Raw genomic sequence first — 14336 nt, forward strand, 5'->3', positions numbered from 1 at the left:
ATGAATGGTAAAATGACAATGTTGCTGACAAAAATAGGAAAGATTTAGACAGAGCCAGCAGAGAAGGTTGAAAATTTATGATCACAATTTACATGTACAGAAGTTTCATTTTCTCTATTTCTCTATAGCTGAACACTTGTTCATAAGCCACCACCATTGCTGCTGAGGGCAGAAAACATTTCATCTTTCCACTCATGTGTTTAAATTCAGTCTCCTCTGGATAATTCAGGGCTCTCTTCTTTTTCCCCTGTCTGAGGGTTGCTCTCAGTCCTTGGGGAGGGCTTGTGTATCACCCTGACACGGTTCTCGGCCCTCAGAACTCCCACAGTGAAGTGTCATGGCTGGTGCAGCTCATGGGCTGTTCTCAACAGAATCCACAGTCACTCCCTGCTGACAAGCTGCTCACCTCCACCCTCGCGGGCCCTGCAGACCCTTCAGGTGTAGCCAGATGCCCTCTGGTTCCCAGCTGCAGCTGCAGCCCTCTACACTTTGTCCCCCACTCTTCACACTTGCCCTCTCCTTAATCCCCTACTTTTATTTTTAGATTATCACAGAATTTAATCCCAACCTTGGCACAGATGGTAGGTTTCTGATCATCTCAATTTTCACTAAACTCACCTTTGCCTTTTTTTCTTTTTTTCCTGGATTGTTCTGGGGCATAACCCTGAAGAGAAGGACCACAAAGGCACTCTAGAGAGAGGTCCACAACTCTGTGAAAGGTCCCAAAGTGAGCAAAACCAGAAGAATCCAAGTGGGCAGTATGCTTTTCTTTAAGGAGAAAGTGAAAATTTTCTTTTTTGGAGGGAAGGGGTGGGCAGTAAACTAGATCATAGTTTAAATGTACTATGAGAAAGAGGGGAAAAAAAGAATGTTGCAAAGCATTAAGCAGAGTAAAATCCCCATAAAATTATATATAATGTGCCTATCTCTCTATTTATATAGCTGTCTTCCCAGATAGGATGAACAGCAAAATGCCAATAGTTGTTGTATGGTTATCTATGAGTGATGAGGTTACAAATGATTTGTAATCTCTTTTCAGTGCATTTCTGAATTTTCCACATTTTCTAGATGAGCTTGCAAAAACAATAGTAAGACATGGTGGTTAAGAGCAAAAGAGCTTAAGCTCTGGGGTCAGACTGCCTGGATTGGAATCCTGGCTCTGCCACTCTGTACATATGTGACATTAAGGGCACAGTTTCACCCTCTGTACCTTGTGTCCCCTATCTGTAAGATGAGATTACATGGGACCTGCATCCTTGGGTGGTGTGGAGGGCTAATGAGTAAATACACATGAAGGACTTAGAACTGTGCTTGGTACATACTAAGTACCCAAAGAGGTTGTGATTATGTATTCTTTTGGAAATCAGGAAAAAAAATATTGAAAATAAGCTATGGAAGTCCTGCATTTAAACCTATCATAAGGCAAAAAGGCCTGAGTAAACTGAATAATTACATGTGAATCTACATCTTATGCAAATACAAATTCTCAAATCTTGGATATCTTAAGGGAAGACTCACTTATGAAAAAAGATTTCATAGTGTATTAGCTTTCTATTGCTGTGTAATAACTTGCCACACATTCATCAGTTTAAAACAACATAAATTTATTATCTCACGGTTTCTGCACATGAGAAGTCTGGACATAATATAACCCGGTTCTCTGCTCAGAGTTTTACAAGGCTGTAATCGAGATGTCACATGGGGCTGCATGTGATGTGAGACTCAGGTTCTCTCGCAAGTTCACTAGTGGTTGGCAGAATTCAGGTTCTTGGATTTGCAGGGCTGAGGTCCCATGTGCTTGCGAGCTGTCAGCCAGGATCACTCTCAGCTCTGAGAGGCTGCCCCTTTGCCAAGGAAGTTAATAACGTAGCTATTTCTTTCTTGTTTAAGAACTGCTGGAGCAAGCTCTCTACATTTAAAGGGCTCACCTGATTATGTTGGGTCCACCCAGGATAACCTTGAGTAACTCAAAGTAAACTAACTAGAGTCCTTAATTACATATGCAAAATCTCTCTTATCATAGAACGTAACACAATCATAGAAGTGATATCCAATCACATTCACAGGTTCTGCCCTCACTCAGGTGAGGGGATTAAGTAAGGCCTCTACATCAGGAGACAGTAATCTTATCATTCTGCCTACCACTCATAGAAATGCTTAAAAAAGAAAAAGTCTTCAAACTAAACACCAGATAGTATTGCAAAAGAGAATTGATGTGACTTGGTCCCAAAGTGATTCACCAAATAGGCACGACTATATAGTAGAAGTTCATAGATGAAGAGTAAGCTGTGGGTTGAAGCGTTTTTTGTTTTGTTTTGTTTTTGAGGGAGAGGGGCTTGATATTCAAGATTTTTCTCCTGGCATTCACACTCAGAATTTGGAAAGGAAAACAAATTACTCCACTACCATACCCTTTCTCTCATATAGTAGTTGTTTTTCAATGTTAGTGTAGAGGACAAAGTCCCCACCTGAATCTTTCCCTGGACAAAGTCCATCTAAGACCAAGCATAAAACTGGAAAGACCGTCACAAGCAACCATTTCAGGACACTAAAAATCAACCAATGGCACACAATGAATTGAGGAATGTTTATTCTTGAAAAACTGCTTGAACTTCAGGAAGAACAGTCAGACTCTGACCTTTTTGCCTGAGGCTGCTCCATCTCCACTTGCCCTCAGCTTAGTGAGAAGGTCTAAAAGGGCAAAAGGGAAGATGCAAGGCCTCTTGAGGTCTAGGTTTGGATCTGACATGCTCTCACTTCTATATTCTACTGATCAAAGCAAGGTCACAAGGCCAGATTCAAAGCCTGGAAAATAGATATCACCTCTTCATGGGAGGAAGTATAAAAAGTCTGTGGCCATTTTTAACATACCACTCAAGAGGGCTTTATTTTTCTATTCTGTGGGCACCAAAATCTGGGTTCAGAGAGTTTAACCATCCTGCCAAATACAACAGCTCATAAGTAATAGAAGCAAGATTTGAATCCAGGTCTGTCTGAACCACAAATTCTTCAGTCTCTGCTGTACCATAACTTCTCCCTTCTCTTTCCTCCCTTCCACTCTCTTTTCTTCTCCTACCCACTCTCCCTATCCAGGTCCAGACTGAGAGTAGGATGCAGAAGAAAAAGTGAAGTTTCAGTGTTCATACCTGGGCTGTGTGCTGCCATCTCTGGCTTGATAACTAATATCTTAGGGAAACAAAGCTGGCTGTAGGATCATTTTGGGTGATTGTTTTCCTACCTTTCTTTCTTATTTCCTTTTCTCTTCACCAACATGAGAAAGATCTGGGATAAAAGTTGTTGATTAGAATTACAACATATAAAACTATATCCTCTGCTCCCACCTGATTAACGAAATCTGAGAACAGAATTTAGGTGTTTGTGGAGGGGCATTGGGTGGGGAGAGAGGGATCAGGTGAGGAATGCACTTGATAATGTCATGCTGGTCCAACAGGGGTGCAGGGGCCCAAATCCAGGTGTGGTGTGACTCTAAAACCTGTGCTCTACGCTTCTCCAGGGCCCAAACCAGAAACAAGAGTCATCCTTGATTCTCACATTTCTCCTCAATTTATTAACAAATCCAATCGGGTCAGCCTCCATAACAGATTCCAGATTTGCCCATTTTCCTCCATCCCCACTGCCACTCTTTACTCTATCCAGTCAGCGGTCACCTCTCTCCAGGACCAAAATAGCCTCCTTCTTCATCTCTCCGCCCCCAAGATCCTTCCTCCTCATGACAGCCAGCATGATATTTTAAAGACACAGATCAAATAGCAGCAGCCCTCTCCACAAAGCCCATTCACAGTTTCCCATTCCTCTCAGGTTGAATCCCTACCTCTTTCGCCATTTACAAAACCCACAGACCTGACCTCCACCTATGCCTGCATCGCATCTCCTAATGTCAGGTTTTCCCAGTCTCATTGCCGTAAGGTAGGCACCAGTTCCTCCTACCTACAAAGCCTGCCTGGCTTCTCACCCTGCTTGCTCCTTTCCATTATATGAGCCATTTTTGTGTGTGTTCTTCAGAGAAGCCTTCTCTCTCTATCAGCTCTAGTTAATGTTCATACCACCTCGTCCTTGTTGCCCTCTGTTACTTCACCTTGTTCCTTTTCTTCATAGCACCTAAAATTATTTATAATTGCATGCGTGCTTACATGTTTACAATCACTTTTCCCTAATAGAGTATGATCTCTGAGAGGGCAGGAATCATATCTGTTTGTTCTCGGCGTGTACTCATAGCTCAGCATGGTGCCTGGACTCAATACATACTGTGTTCCAGTCCCAGCTCCCCTGCTCACTAGCTACATAATTGGCAAGGCATCTAAGCTCTCTGAGCCTCCGATTGCTGGTCTATACAATAATAAGAACAGTAATTCCTACATCTATGAGTTGTTCAGAAGTTTGAATGAGATGATAATGTATGCAAATTCTTTGAAATCTGCAGAGAACATTCTAGCCATGTGATGAATTATTTATGCCCTGACTCAGGGTCAAAAATGGAGTGTAGTCACGCCGACCCTGGTTCTGACAACTGCCAGGTGCTTTCAAGGCTTCTCAATGAAGTGTAGGCTTCAGACAAATGAGAAATCTACTAGACTGCTCTCTGCAGTTGGCTGAATTTCCAGCCAGCACAGATATGATTATAATTAGAGTTTCAAGAGTTCTGTTTCATTTCAAAAGGATTCCGTGGTACAGTCTGCAGTCTACCTGAGATGTGTGTCTAGAAGCTGATTGCTGTGGCAGGTGTTTTTATTCTGGCCTATTTGCTTCTTTTCCTACAATATCAGGGGTGTCTGTTTCTATTATACTCATTATTTTCAGTTGCCAGGTGAGAAGAGATTTTCCATATGGGAGATTTCAGATAGTGACCACTGAGCAAAATACGTAGTTCTCACCCACTCTCATCACTTCCTAAATGAACAGTTGCTTGGACAAACTTGCTTAGCAGACCCAGGCCTTTTATTAGCAGCCAGAGAATAGTCTATAAGGGGAGGAATTACTCTGCACATGCATTTCTCCAAGGAAAAACATTTTTTTAGCCTGTCAAGACAGTAAAAGCTCTTATTAGAAACTATAGCAAAGTCAATTTCTCCATTCTTGCTGCTAAAGGATTCAGGACGCACCTCACTGCAGACCCTAAATTAACAATCCAGTGGGAGTTGAGCTCGCTGGAAATGGGCAGGGATGTCCAAGTGAGCAGGACTCAAATCAAAGCTGAGCCCAACATGGGCGTTTACATATTTCAAGCCCCATTACCTGCTTTTCTGCAGGGTCCTTTTGATCATAATAACTCTTCACTAGGCAGAGTGGCATTCGTGGCAAGATCCACCCAATCTTCAGAGACAGCTGACTTTTTCTTGGTTCCTTTTTATTTATCTAATGATTTCCAATTTTAGCCAGCAGTGCTAAGGAGCCACAAAAGTCATGAGTCCTTGTTGGGATTGCTCTGAGTGAAAGAAAAGCCCACATCTGTAAGTACAAAGGAGCAGGTTGGTCTCAAGCAGCGCAATTCTCTTTGCATTCATCCTTCCACTCCAAGGATGAAAATAAATACATGCCTGTGTTTCAAGCCCATTCTGGGTGCCAGATGCTGCAGCTCATTGATAAGACTCCGTATGAAGTGATTGCTATTCGAGGTCTCAACCCAATCTCCACCGCGTTCTTCTTTGATCCTGAGCTGCACATCGTGACCATTTGCTAGAGAATCTGCTGGTTGACTTAAGAGAGGGCACTGGTTGTTTCACACCAGGATGAAAAGTGGAGCCTTTTCCTGTAATGAGATGGAACAAACAGTAAGCAATGTCGTCAGTGGGATGACTGAGCCAGAACACAAATTCAGTTGCATCCATTAACCGTTTCCTATGGAGGTCCCCAGCAAGTGACAACTGAAGTGTCCCTCGGTTGGTTCTCCAGTCAGTTGGCTTCAAGTCAGCCAACATCTCTTATCTCCTTCCTCCAAACCAGGCTCTTATGTCAGGCACTCAAAGTTAGAGATACTAAGACCCCATTCCTGCCCTCAAGGAACTTATGCTCTAACTCTAAATTCTTAAAAAGAGGCTCCAGAAGGGTAGGTAACTTGTTCAGAGTTACCATTTTAAGTGACTGATCCAGTATTTGAACCTTGTTTAAAAAAAAAAGTTTATTTTTTATTCCAAAGCTTCTCCCTTTTCAACTATACCACATTGCATCCTCTTGTCACACTGCAGTATAATTACTTATAATTATTTTCAATTGCAGTTATTAAAATGTATTTCACTCCACCTAACTTAGCAGGTGATTAGCAGGGACATAAATCAAGGTGTAATAGTGCATTATAAATGTTGAAAATATTCCCATATATTAAACATATTTTATATATTTAAAATAAAAGTGAAATTGGTTTATCTCTGGGTGATTTAAGTGATGTTTATCTTTTTTACATTGTTGTGTATCTTAAAATTTTTCTGAAATGAGATTGCATTGCATCTATCTTTTTTGAAAAGTTATTTTTAAAATAAAACAAAATATATATGAAAATGCTTTTTAGGCTGTAAAGTGCTAATAAGTATCAGCTACTGAATTCATTGCAATGTAATAAAACCCTCAATGCATGGATTAGGCTAAAAGCACATCCAATCAACCTTGGTAACTGATGTTGATAAATGTCCCAGAAGTAGGTGCTCCCAGAGCAGTAAGACTATGGTTATCAAGATCGAAGTATCTCAGATTTGGTGAGCCCAGCTTTGCCCAGCCTTACCAGAGGGTACAGAACAAACGAGGCCAGAGCTTGCTCAGGTGTTGCAGTGTCTAGAAAGGTGGAAATCTCTCCCTCTTTGTTGGTAATCTCTCATTTTATGAGAGGTTTAAAGAAATGCCCAATTGTACTATTCACATCTGTTATCAGCCACTTTCCCTCAAGGATTCCTAGTGGGAATTTGGTTTTAATGACACTGCATGTGAACTTGGGTCCCCAGCTCCTTGAGCAGGTGGATAGCAGTGAGCTTACTTCTGGGCCAGGCACCCTGGAACTTCTTTACTTTGGATGTAATCCTTCTTTTGCCTCCTTGGAAACCAACCTCTGCCAATAAGTACTACTCCTCCTATCTAAACAAAGCCTAACAATTTCTTCTCAGGCTTACTTATCTTTGACCAACCAACCTCTTGTGTATAGAAGAGTCCCCTCCCTTTGGACAAAGGAGGTTTGGGCTTCCCTAGCAGTTTAGGAGATGAAGGCTGGTGATAGAAACTTCTAGGGGTATTAGCCTAGCAGTTCTGAGCCTTCACACTCATCATACATCAAGGTAGCTTAAGGAATATATTCCTAATTTAATCCAAGGTTCCTTCTAGACACTTATCATATTGGTACATGCTTTCAAGCAGAGTGCTTTATAGCTGGGAGGTAAAATAATATTTTACAATAGTGTATGATTTCAAAGGCACCTTCACTTGCACTTTTATTTCATTTAATCATCACAGCAGCCCTTTGGGAAACTTATTTACTTTGCAGTGAGGAAAACAAGGCTTAGAAAGGATGGGTGGTAAGTCCAGGATTCAAGGGCAAGACTCAATCCCAGGTCTTCTGACTCCAAATGTTGGGCAATTTCCGCTGCTTTTCTACAATTAAAAATCTGACCCTAGGGCTGAGAATGTGTAGGGTGAGAATGATCTTACTCACAGTGAAGCTGTCCTGCAGAAGCAAAGGAGAGGGGACAGGAAAGGAGCCACTGTCCACTGAGCTCCTCCTCAGTGGTGGCTGTCTTCCATGCACCATCTCCTGTAAATGTCTTCCGTGCACTATCTCCCCATTTACAGGAGATAGTGATCAAAAAGAAATGGAAACAAAGCAAGATTCAATTACTTCCCCCAAGTCACATAGCTTACAAGTGACAAAGGTAAGCTGATAACCAGTCTTTCTGACCCCCAAATACACAATCTTCTTACCACACTTCATATTTCACTACAACTCAGTGCATTTACATGCATGGTTGATTATAAAAAGCATGGCAAAGACAAGTTCTCTGTTTTAGAAAGGTTTGTGTTTTTAAGGACACTCATATATCCCCTTTCTTTCCCCCAGCCCTCCAGCACAGCTTTCCATGTGACGTGGCTGATTTCTGCTCCCTTGCAGGGTGTGTGCTGGTGGTGTCTGTGATTGAACAGCTTGCTCAAGTTCACAACTCAACGGTCCAGACCTCAATGGAGAGACTGTGCAGCTACTTGCCTGGTAAATACAGAAAGGCTCACTTGGCTGTGGGTCTGCGTTTTTTTTTCATTCATGAGCCATCACGAGTGAGTTTATACCCTACATGTGCTCACAGAGGAGAATCTGATTGTGCTATTTCTGTGAGTTGATATTCTTATGGAGCTCATAGAAATTAAAAGGAAGACACAAAAAAATACTTGAGGCAATTTTTTTCCCCTGACATTCATTTTCTCTCATGGCAGAATGAGATTGTTGTGGACATTTAGGGAATAAAATGTAGAATGGCCGATTGTTGTTTTATGTGTCACATTTATAATGATTTGCCCACCTGGTGATCATGGCCTTAAGTACCGAGAAGGTCAAAATTATGAATAATGAATAATTTTCAATGATTTATGTTAATTTAACCACATACACATTCTCAGATGCAAGCACCTCCTTTCTAACACAGAGCTTTATTTAGGCTGAGGAGACAATGGATCTTAAAACTCCAAATGGGAAAATAATCTGGGGACATTCCATTGATTTGAACTGGATTTCTATAAAATCCTTTACACATCCTGCAAAAGGAGGAAATGATTGGTGGTTTAAACAAATTGTATAGTTTTTTACACTCTCAGCAGAAAGAAAATATTGACGCTGTTTCTCTTATAGAATACTGTTAGGTGTACAATCACAATGAATAAACTTCGAGAGTCAAATTTTCATTCACTTAATGTTAAGGAACAAATTCTTCAAAGATGCCTACATTATTATTTTTAAGTAAGGTAGTTGGACTCATGACAATTTTATATTTGATTTAACAGACATTGTGTCAATGGCATCAAAACATTTTCAGAAAATTTATTGCATGCAGTCTCAATGTATACTCATAAGCTCATTTTTTTAGAATTCAAAAATAAAGACTGGGAGAGGATAATACACAAATACATGTGTTTGCAATGTCCCGGTTTGACCATTGCTAAGATTTTGACATATTTCCACAGAATTAGAAGGTAACAAATAAACTTGAAACGCCCTTTGGCCTCCCCCACTCCCAGTTACATTTTCCTACCACCTCCCTAGATGGAACCACTCATAGGAACTTGATGGGCATTGGGTTTGGCAAATTTTATACTTTTACATTCACTTGTATGAATCCATAGACTATGTGTAGTATTGTCTGTGGATAATTTTTTAACCTTTTCTTGATAAAAGGAAACAAATAAAAAAACCCAAAATAAATGTAGAGTTTTATCAGTTATTGAAAGGTGAACACCCTTGTAAACATAGCACAGGTCAGGAAAGAACAGATAGGTAGCTGCTCCAAAAGTCCCATCCACATGCCCCAACCCATCATAAATTCCTCCTCCCCCCTAAAAAAACAACATCCTGAAGATTACTATAATCATTTCCTTGTATTGCTTTATAGCTTTATCACCCAACTGCGTATCTCCAGACACCATAGTCTTGCCCAGTTTTTAAATTTTTGATGTGTCTTTTAAGTCGATTTTAATCTACCAGTTTCCTTTCCATCCCTTCCTTTTCCTTGTAATTTAGCTGTGGAATCTGTCGTGTAGAGTTTCTGCATTTTGCTGATGGCATCCCTGTGGTGTGATTGAATATGTTTCTCTGTGCTCTGTATTTCCTGAAAATTGGCAGCTAGATCCAGAGGCTTGATGAGACTCCAGTTTGATTTCTTTGGCAAGGCTGTAAGTGATGGTGTTGCCTTTCAACAGGAGGCCATCATAAGTGGTTTTCTCTTTTTTATTTTTGTGATATTAGCAGCTGTTCATGCTCTATGACTAGGTCTATCAGTTCATTGGAGGTTGCAAAATGGTGCTATTCTAATCTATCAATTATATTTCCTTTAGTAGTTGAAATATATTAGAGACAGTTTCCCTCATCGTCATCATAGCTTAGGGATGTTTTTCCCCACAGTTCCTAATGGTACTATTATTCATGCTAAGAAAGGCAGGATAAATGCTTGATTCTTTTGTTTTACTTGCCAGTTTTCAAATAACTCATTGCCTTTACAGTATCATCCCAAAGTAGTCACTTGGTTTTCTTTAAAGTATCATTATGAACTCATGAATTTATACACATTTGATGAGTTTCAGACTACTTCATTTATTATCCCTTTAAAGCTCAAATTCTCTCATCTTTGACCAGTAGGAATTTCAAGTTGGCTCCTGGGTCCTTTCCACATAAGTCTAAGTAGTCTTTGTAGCTTCCTCACTAACTAGTGTGACAAGTTGTTCCAGCCTGTCTTGTACATTTCCAACCCCAGGCTTGAAATCAGTCATTTCTTAGAAGCTCTGGTTTCTTTTAGTGGGAAATAGTATTAAGACCATGATCTGGGTGCATAGGAATGTCATTGCTACTCAGTTGGTCATTCTTTCTAGACTTCTTCTGTTGACAATGATAGAAAATATACATATATACATTTACATATATTATTTTAATATAAAATATATGAGTTCATTCTGACACTTCAAATTCAAATTCAGGACTGCAGGATTTTTTTTTCTTAGCTTCTTCTGTATCATATCTGTATCTTCTTCTTTCCACACTCAAAGTCCTAACTCTCAAGGACAGGGGGATTGATAGAATTAAAATATCTCATAATTACTCATTTACCTATCCTTCTTTACACATATGATAGCCTCATTTCTCCATTATTTGAGTATATGGCCATTACGTACAATATATACATTCCTTTTCATCTTCATTTAGTTTTAGTTCCATCAGCAACTGTAAGATTGATGTTCACCACCAGCCCTTATGCAGATGTCTCTCTAGTCGAGGTGCTGTCTAAAGTTCATTCCTCAGGAAGGACTCATGGGAACAATATTCCCTGAATTCTTGCACATTGATAACAAGCTGGCTTGTCCTTTATATTAGAAAGTCAGTGTTTTTCCGGATATAAAACTCCTTGGCAGGGACTTCCCTGGCAGTCCAGTGGTTAAGGCTCAGCACTTCCATTGCAGGAGGTTTGGGCTCAATCCCTGGTCGGGGAACTAGGATCCCCACATGTCACAGAGTGTGGCCAAAAAAAAACCCCCAAAAAACCTTGGCACAGTTTCTTTCCCTAAGTGTCTTAAATATGTTATTTAAAAGCCTAATGATAATCTAATTTTCTTTTTCTTATAAGTCACTTGCTGTTTTTGCATAGTTCAAAGGATTTTTTTTCTTCTATAAAATTTAGTCATCTAACTAGACTATGTCTTGGTGTCGGCTGTTGTATATTGACATTCTCAGGCATGCAGTGTGCTCTTATTCTCTCATTTTGAAACTAATATGTGGTTTCAAATACATTTTTTATAATTTCAGGAAAATTTTTAGTATTTGGTCAGTTTCCTTGATTTGGTTTTCTTTGTCAGGGATTTCTAATAACCATATTTTAAGTCTTCTTTGCCTGTATTCACGATTTTGCCTATCTCTTGAATGAATACTTTTTATCACTTCATTTATTTTTTATCTTGAAAGTTTTCCTCTTCTTCATATTCTATTTCTCTTAAAACGACAGCTATTGTATTCCCTTCCTCTTGTGTTCATTCTAATTTAGATTTCATTACTTTTATAATCTTGTTTTCTTCCCTGAGTTCTTTTATTTCCATACCTGAGTTTTTCCAATTCTGATTTCTGTTGTTCTTTCATGTCTTATACCATTTTATTAATGCTTCTCACTCATTTTAAAATACTGTTATGTTTTAATCCTTTTTTTGGCATGATTTTCTGGCATGCTTTTGCTATCTGTAAGGATGTGATTCTGTTCCTTATTCTTTTTTTTTTTTTTCTTATAATAACTTTGTATGGGAGTTGACCTAGATACATATCTGTTGCTCATTTTTATGTGAAATTAGTTTTCAAAAACTCTTAGAAAGAGAAGTGACTCAGGGTAGCTTCTCCAAATGCACAGAACTCCTTCTTCCATTGTTTTTGTGTAGCGTTAAAAAGTAAGTAAATAAACACATGGCTGCTTGCATTTTGAAATTTTCTGGTTCTGTCCCTCTGCACACTTTTACCTGGATTTTCTCTTTACTTTGCTTCTGTCCAACTCAGTTTTGATTCCAAACCCACTAGTTTCCCCTCAGTGTGGACCCTGTCCTGGAAGGGAGGTCTGGTAGATCATTTTCTAGAATTTGTAAATGCCTGACCACTCAAACCCCTTAGTCCTTATGGCCTTGAGTCCTTTGCACTCATGTGCTACTGCAGTGGGCAAAACCCCTCCCAGTTTCAGCTGATTTTAATATAAATCTGGGGATGTTCTTCATTGGCCCACCATACTTTGTCGTCAATACCTGTGGGCTATTTTGGAGATTCTGCTATTCATCCCTTTGCTTCCCTTTACTTTCTCCCACACTGATGTTGATAACCCTTAAATCTCATGATTGTGAGTGTTTTGTCGTTGCCTTAATTGTATTCTGGGGTTCGCGGAGATATCTAGTTTTGTTGTGTATCGTCCATGGGGTTTTGGTTTTCCTATCTAGAAGCTCTATTTTTTTTTTTTTTAGAGATTCAGTGAAATTCCCAAACTCTGCTGCCTCCACTATCATCTTTCCAGAATCCTCCCTTGTGGGGACTGTAGTTTTACATCAATGTTTCCTGTATATACGACTCTGCAACTTCTGCTTTTCACTCACCATTATGTTTTTGAGATCTATATGTGTCAAGATATATATAGACTTAGGTCAAGCCTCTTAATTACTCTATAGTCCTTCACCATATAAACGTCCCATATTTTATTTATCCATCCCCATTTTTATTGGACATTCAAAATCTATTATAAACCTTGCTTTATATTTTCACATCTCTGAATTAGAGAAAGAAGAATGTTATTACCATTTTACAAAAAGGAAGAAAAATTAAAAAGTCATAATCAGTATTAAGACTTGTTTTGATTGTTGTCATTTCTGTGTAATAGACCACACTGACAGATATCACCATTTTTACCTTGAGTTTGATTTTCTCTTTTTAAGCAAAGTTGTGTTGTTCAAAGATGAAAGGCTGAGTAAAAATCTTATTTCTCAGATGATCCTGTCCCAATGTACCAGCAAAATACAAAACAACATGAACCAAGATTGCTGGTTCCACCTTGGCTCCTTTTGACTCATAACAGAAAATTTTAGTCTGCTGAGGTAAAATGAGAGGTTGAAAAGTCAGATGCTGGCAAAATAGAGGCTAGCACTTTGCCAAGGGAAGGAAAGTTGGTATTTCAGTGGAGAGTTACCTTTTAATTGGAGGCATTTCAAAGGATTAATAAGGCTATTTGGAGTTATTTTCATTTCATTAATTAATATTCACCTCTAGATAGAAATAAAGTACTCAGTTCGGATTAAAGTCTCTTTCACCTGACAGACATAAGGGCAGGGTTGGCGTTACTGTTTCCACTTTGTGGATAGGAAAGAGTGCACAGAATGATCACGTGAATTGTATAAGGTGACAAAGATAGTCTGACCCTTAGCTAAAGATTTCTCCTTCTAGAAAACATAATAGGCCTGGTCCACAGTGACTGCCTGCACCCAGTATTGCCTTCTGTCTGGTGAGAACGGGAGAGAGAGGAAGTCAAAATGTGCACAGCAACAAACAGTTATTATTTAAAAAATTATTTTCAAGTAGTACTGCTTTTATCTCCAAAGCTAAACAAGTATATAAAACGTAACCTTAGCAGAGAAACCATGCAAGCAACATTCTTGAGAATAATCACTCAGTAAATCATGTGGGCCTTTCTGATGCCTGGGAATACAATTTTTTCGAATTGTGCAAAGTATTTCTGACCTTCAGTTTCACCGACTGCGTTTGCCTCTGGCTCTCACTAGTAAACACCTTGGAAGAATCTCAGAATTGTTAATGGAAAAATGATTAATGGAATCATTCTCACCAGGGGTCAGTAGACTCATATGCCCTCAGATTCTTGCTAGTATTTCAGTTTCCTGGGTCACCTGTGCAGAAATCTTATCTCCATGGAGTATGATAGCTAAAAACTCATGTCGTCTTAAAATGAGGAAGGCAGCTCTCCTCACATTATGTAGGTTCTGAAAATCCACATGCAGCCCAGAACACATAGCTGCAAAACTATCTCAGTGGTCAGTTCACCTCACCGTGCTGCAAACTTCTAATGAGTAGTTAGTGTATACCTGCCATACCTGAGGTAGATGAGGCATCAAATAAAATG

General features: G+C 39.4%; 1 protein-coding gene across 6 annotated transcripts in view; it reads left to right on the top strand.

The window, feature by feature from the left end:
- The window catches only part of AOAH (acyloxyacyl hydrolase), a 166966-nt gene that overhangs the window by 1087 nt on the left and 151543 nt on the right, over positions 1–14336 (top strand). For 5 of the 6 annotated variants that reach the window (XR_016394296.1, XM_089917521.1, XM_089917519.1 and 2 more), the window contains one exon: positions 8054–8200. Coding sequence is in view for 5 of the 6 variants with exons in the window: in XM_089917521.1 (XP_089773647.1) it covers positions 8054–8200 (147 nt within the window). In the remaining variant the exon portion in view is untranslated. The remainder of the gene's footprint in view (positions 1–8053; positions 8201–14336) is intronic. The other variant, XM_022583292.3, reaches the window with a different exon arrangement.

The sequence above is a fragment of the Delphinapterus leucas genome, chromosome 9 (assembly GCF_059928025.1).
Source record: "Delphinapterus leucas isolate spDelLeu-1000000601 "Yukka" chromosome 9, BTC_Dleu_Yukka2, whole genome shotgun sequence".
Classification (NCBI taxonomy): domain Eukaryota; kingdom Metazoa; phylum Chordata; class Mammalia; order Artiodactyla; family Monodontidae; genus Delphinapterus; species Delphinapterus leucas.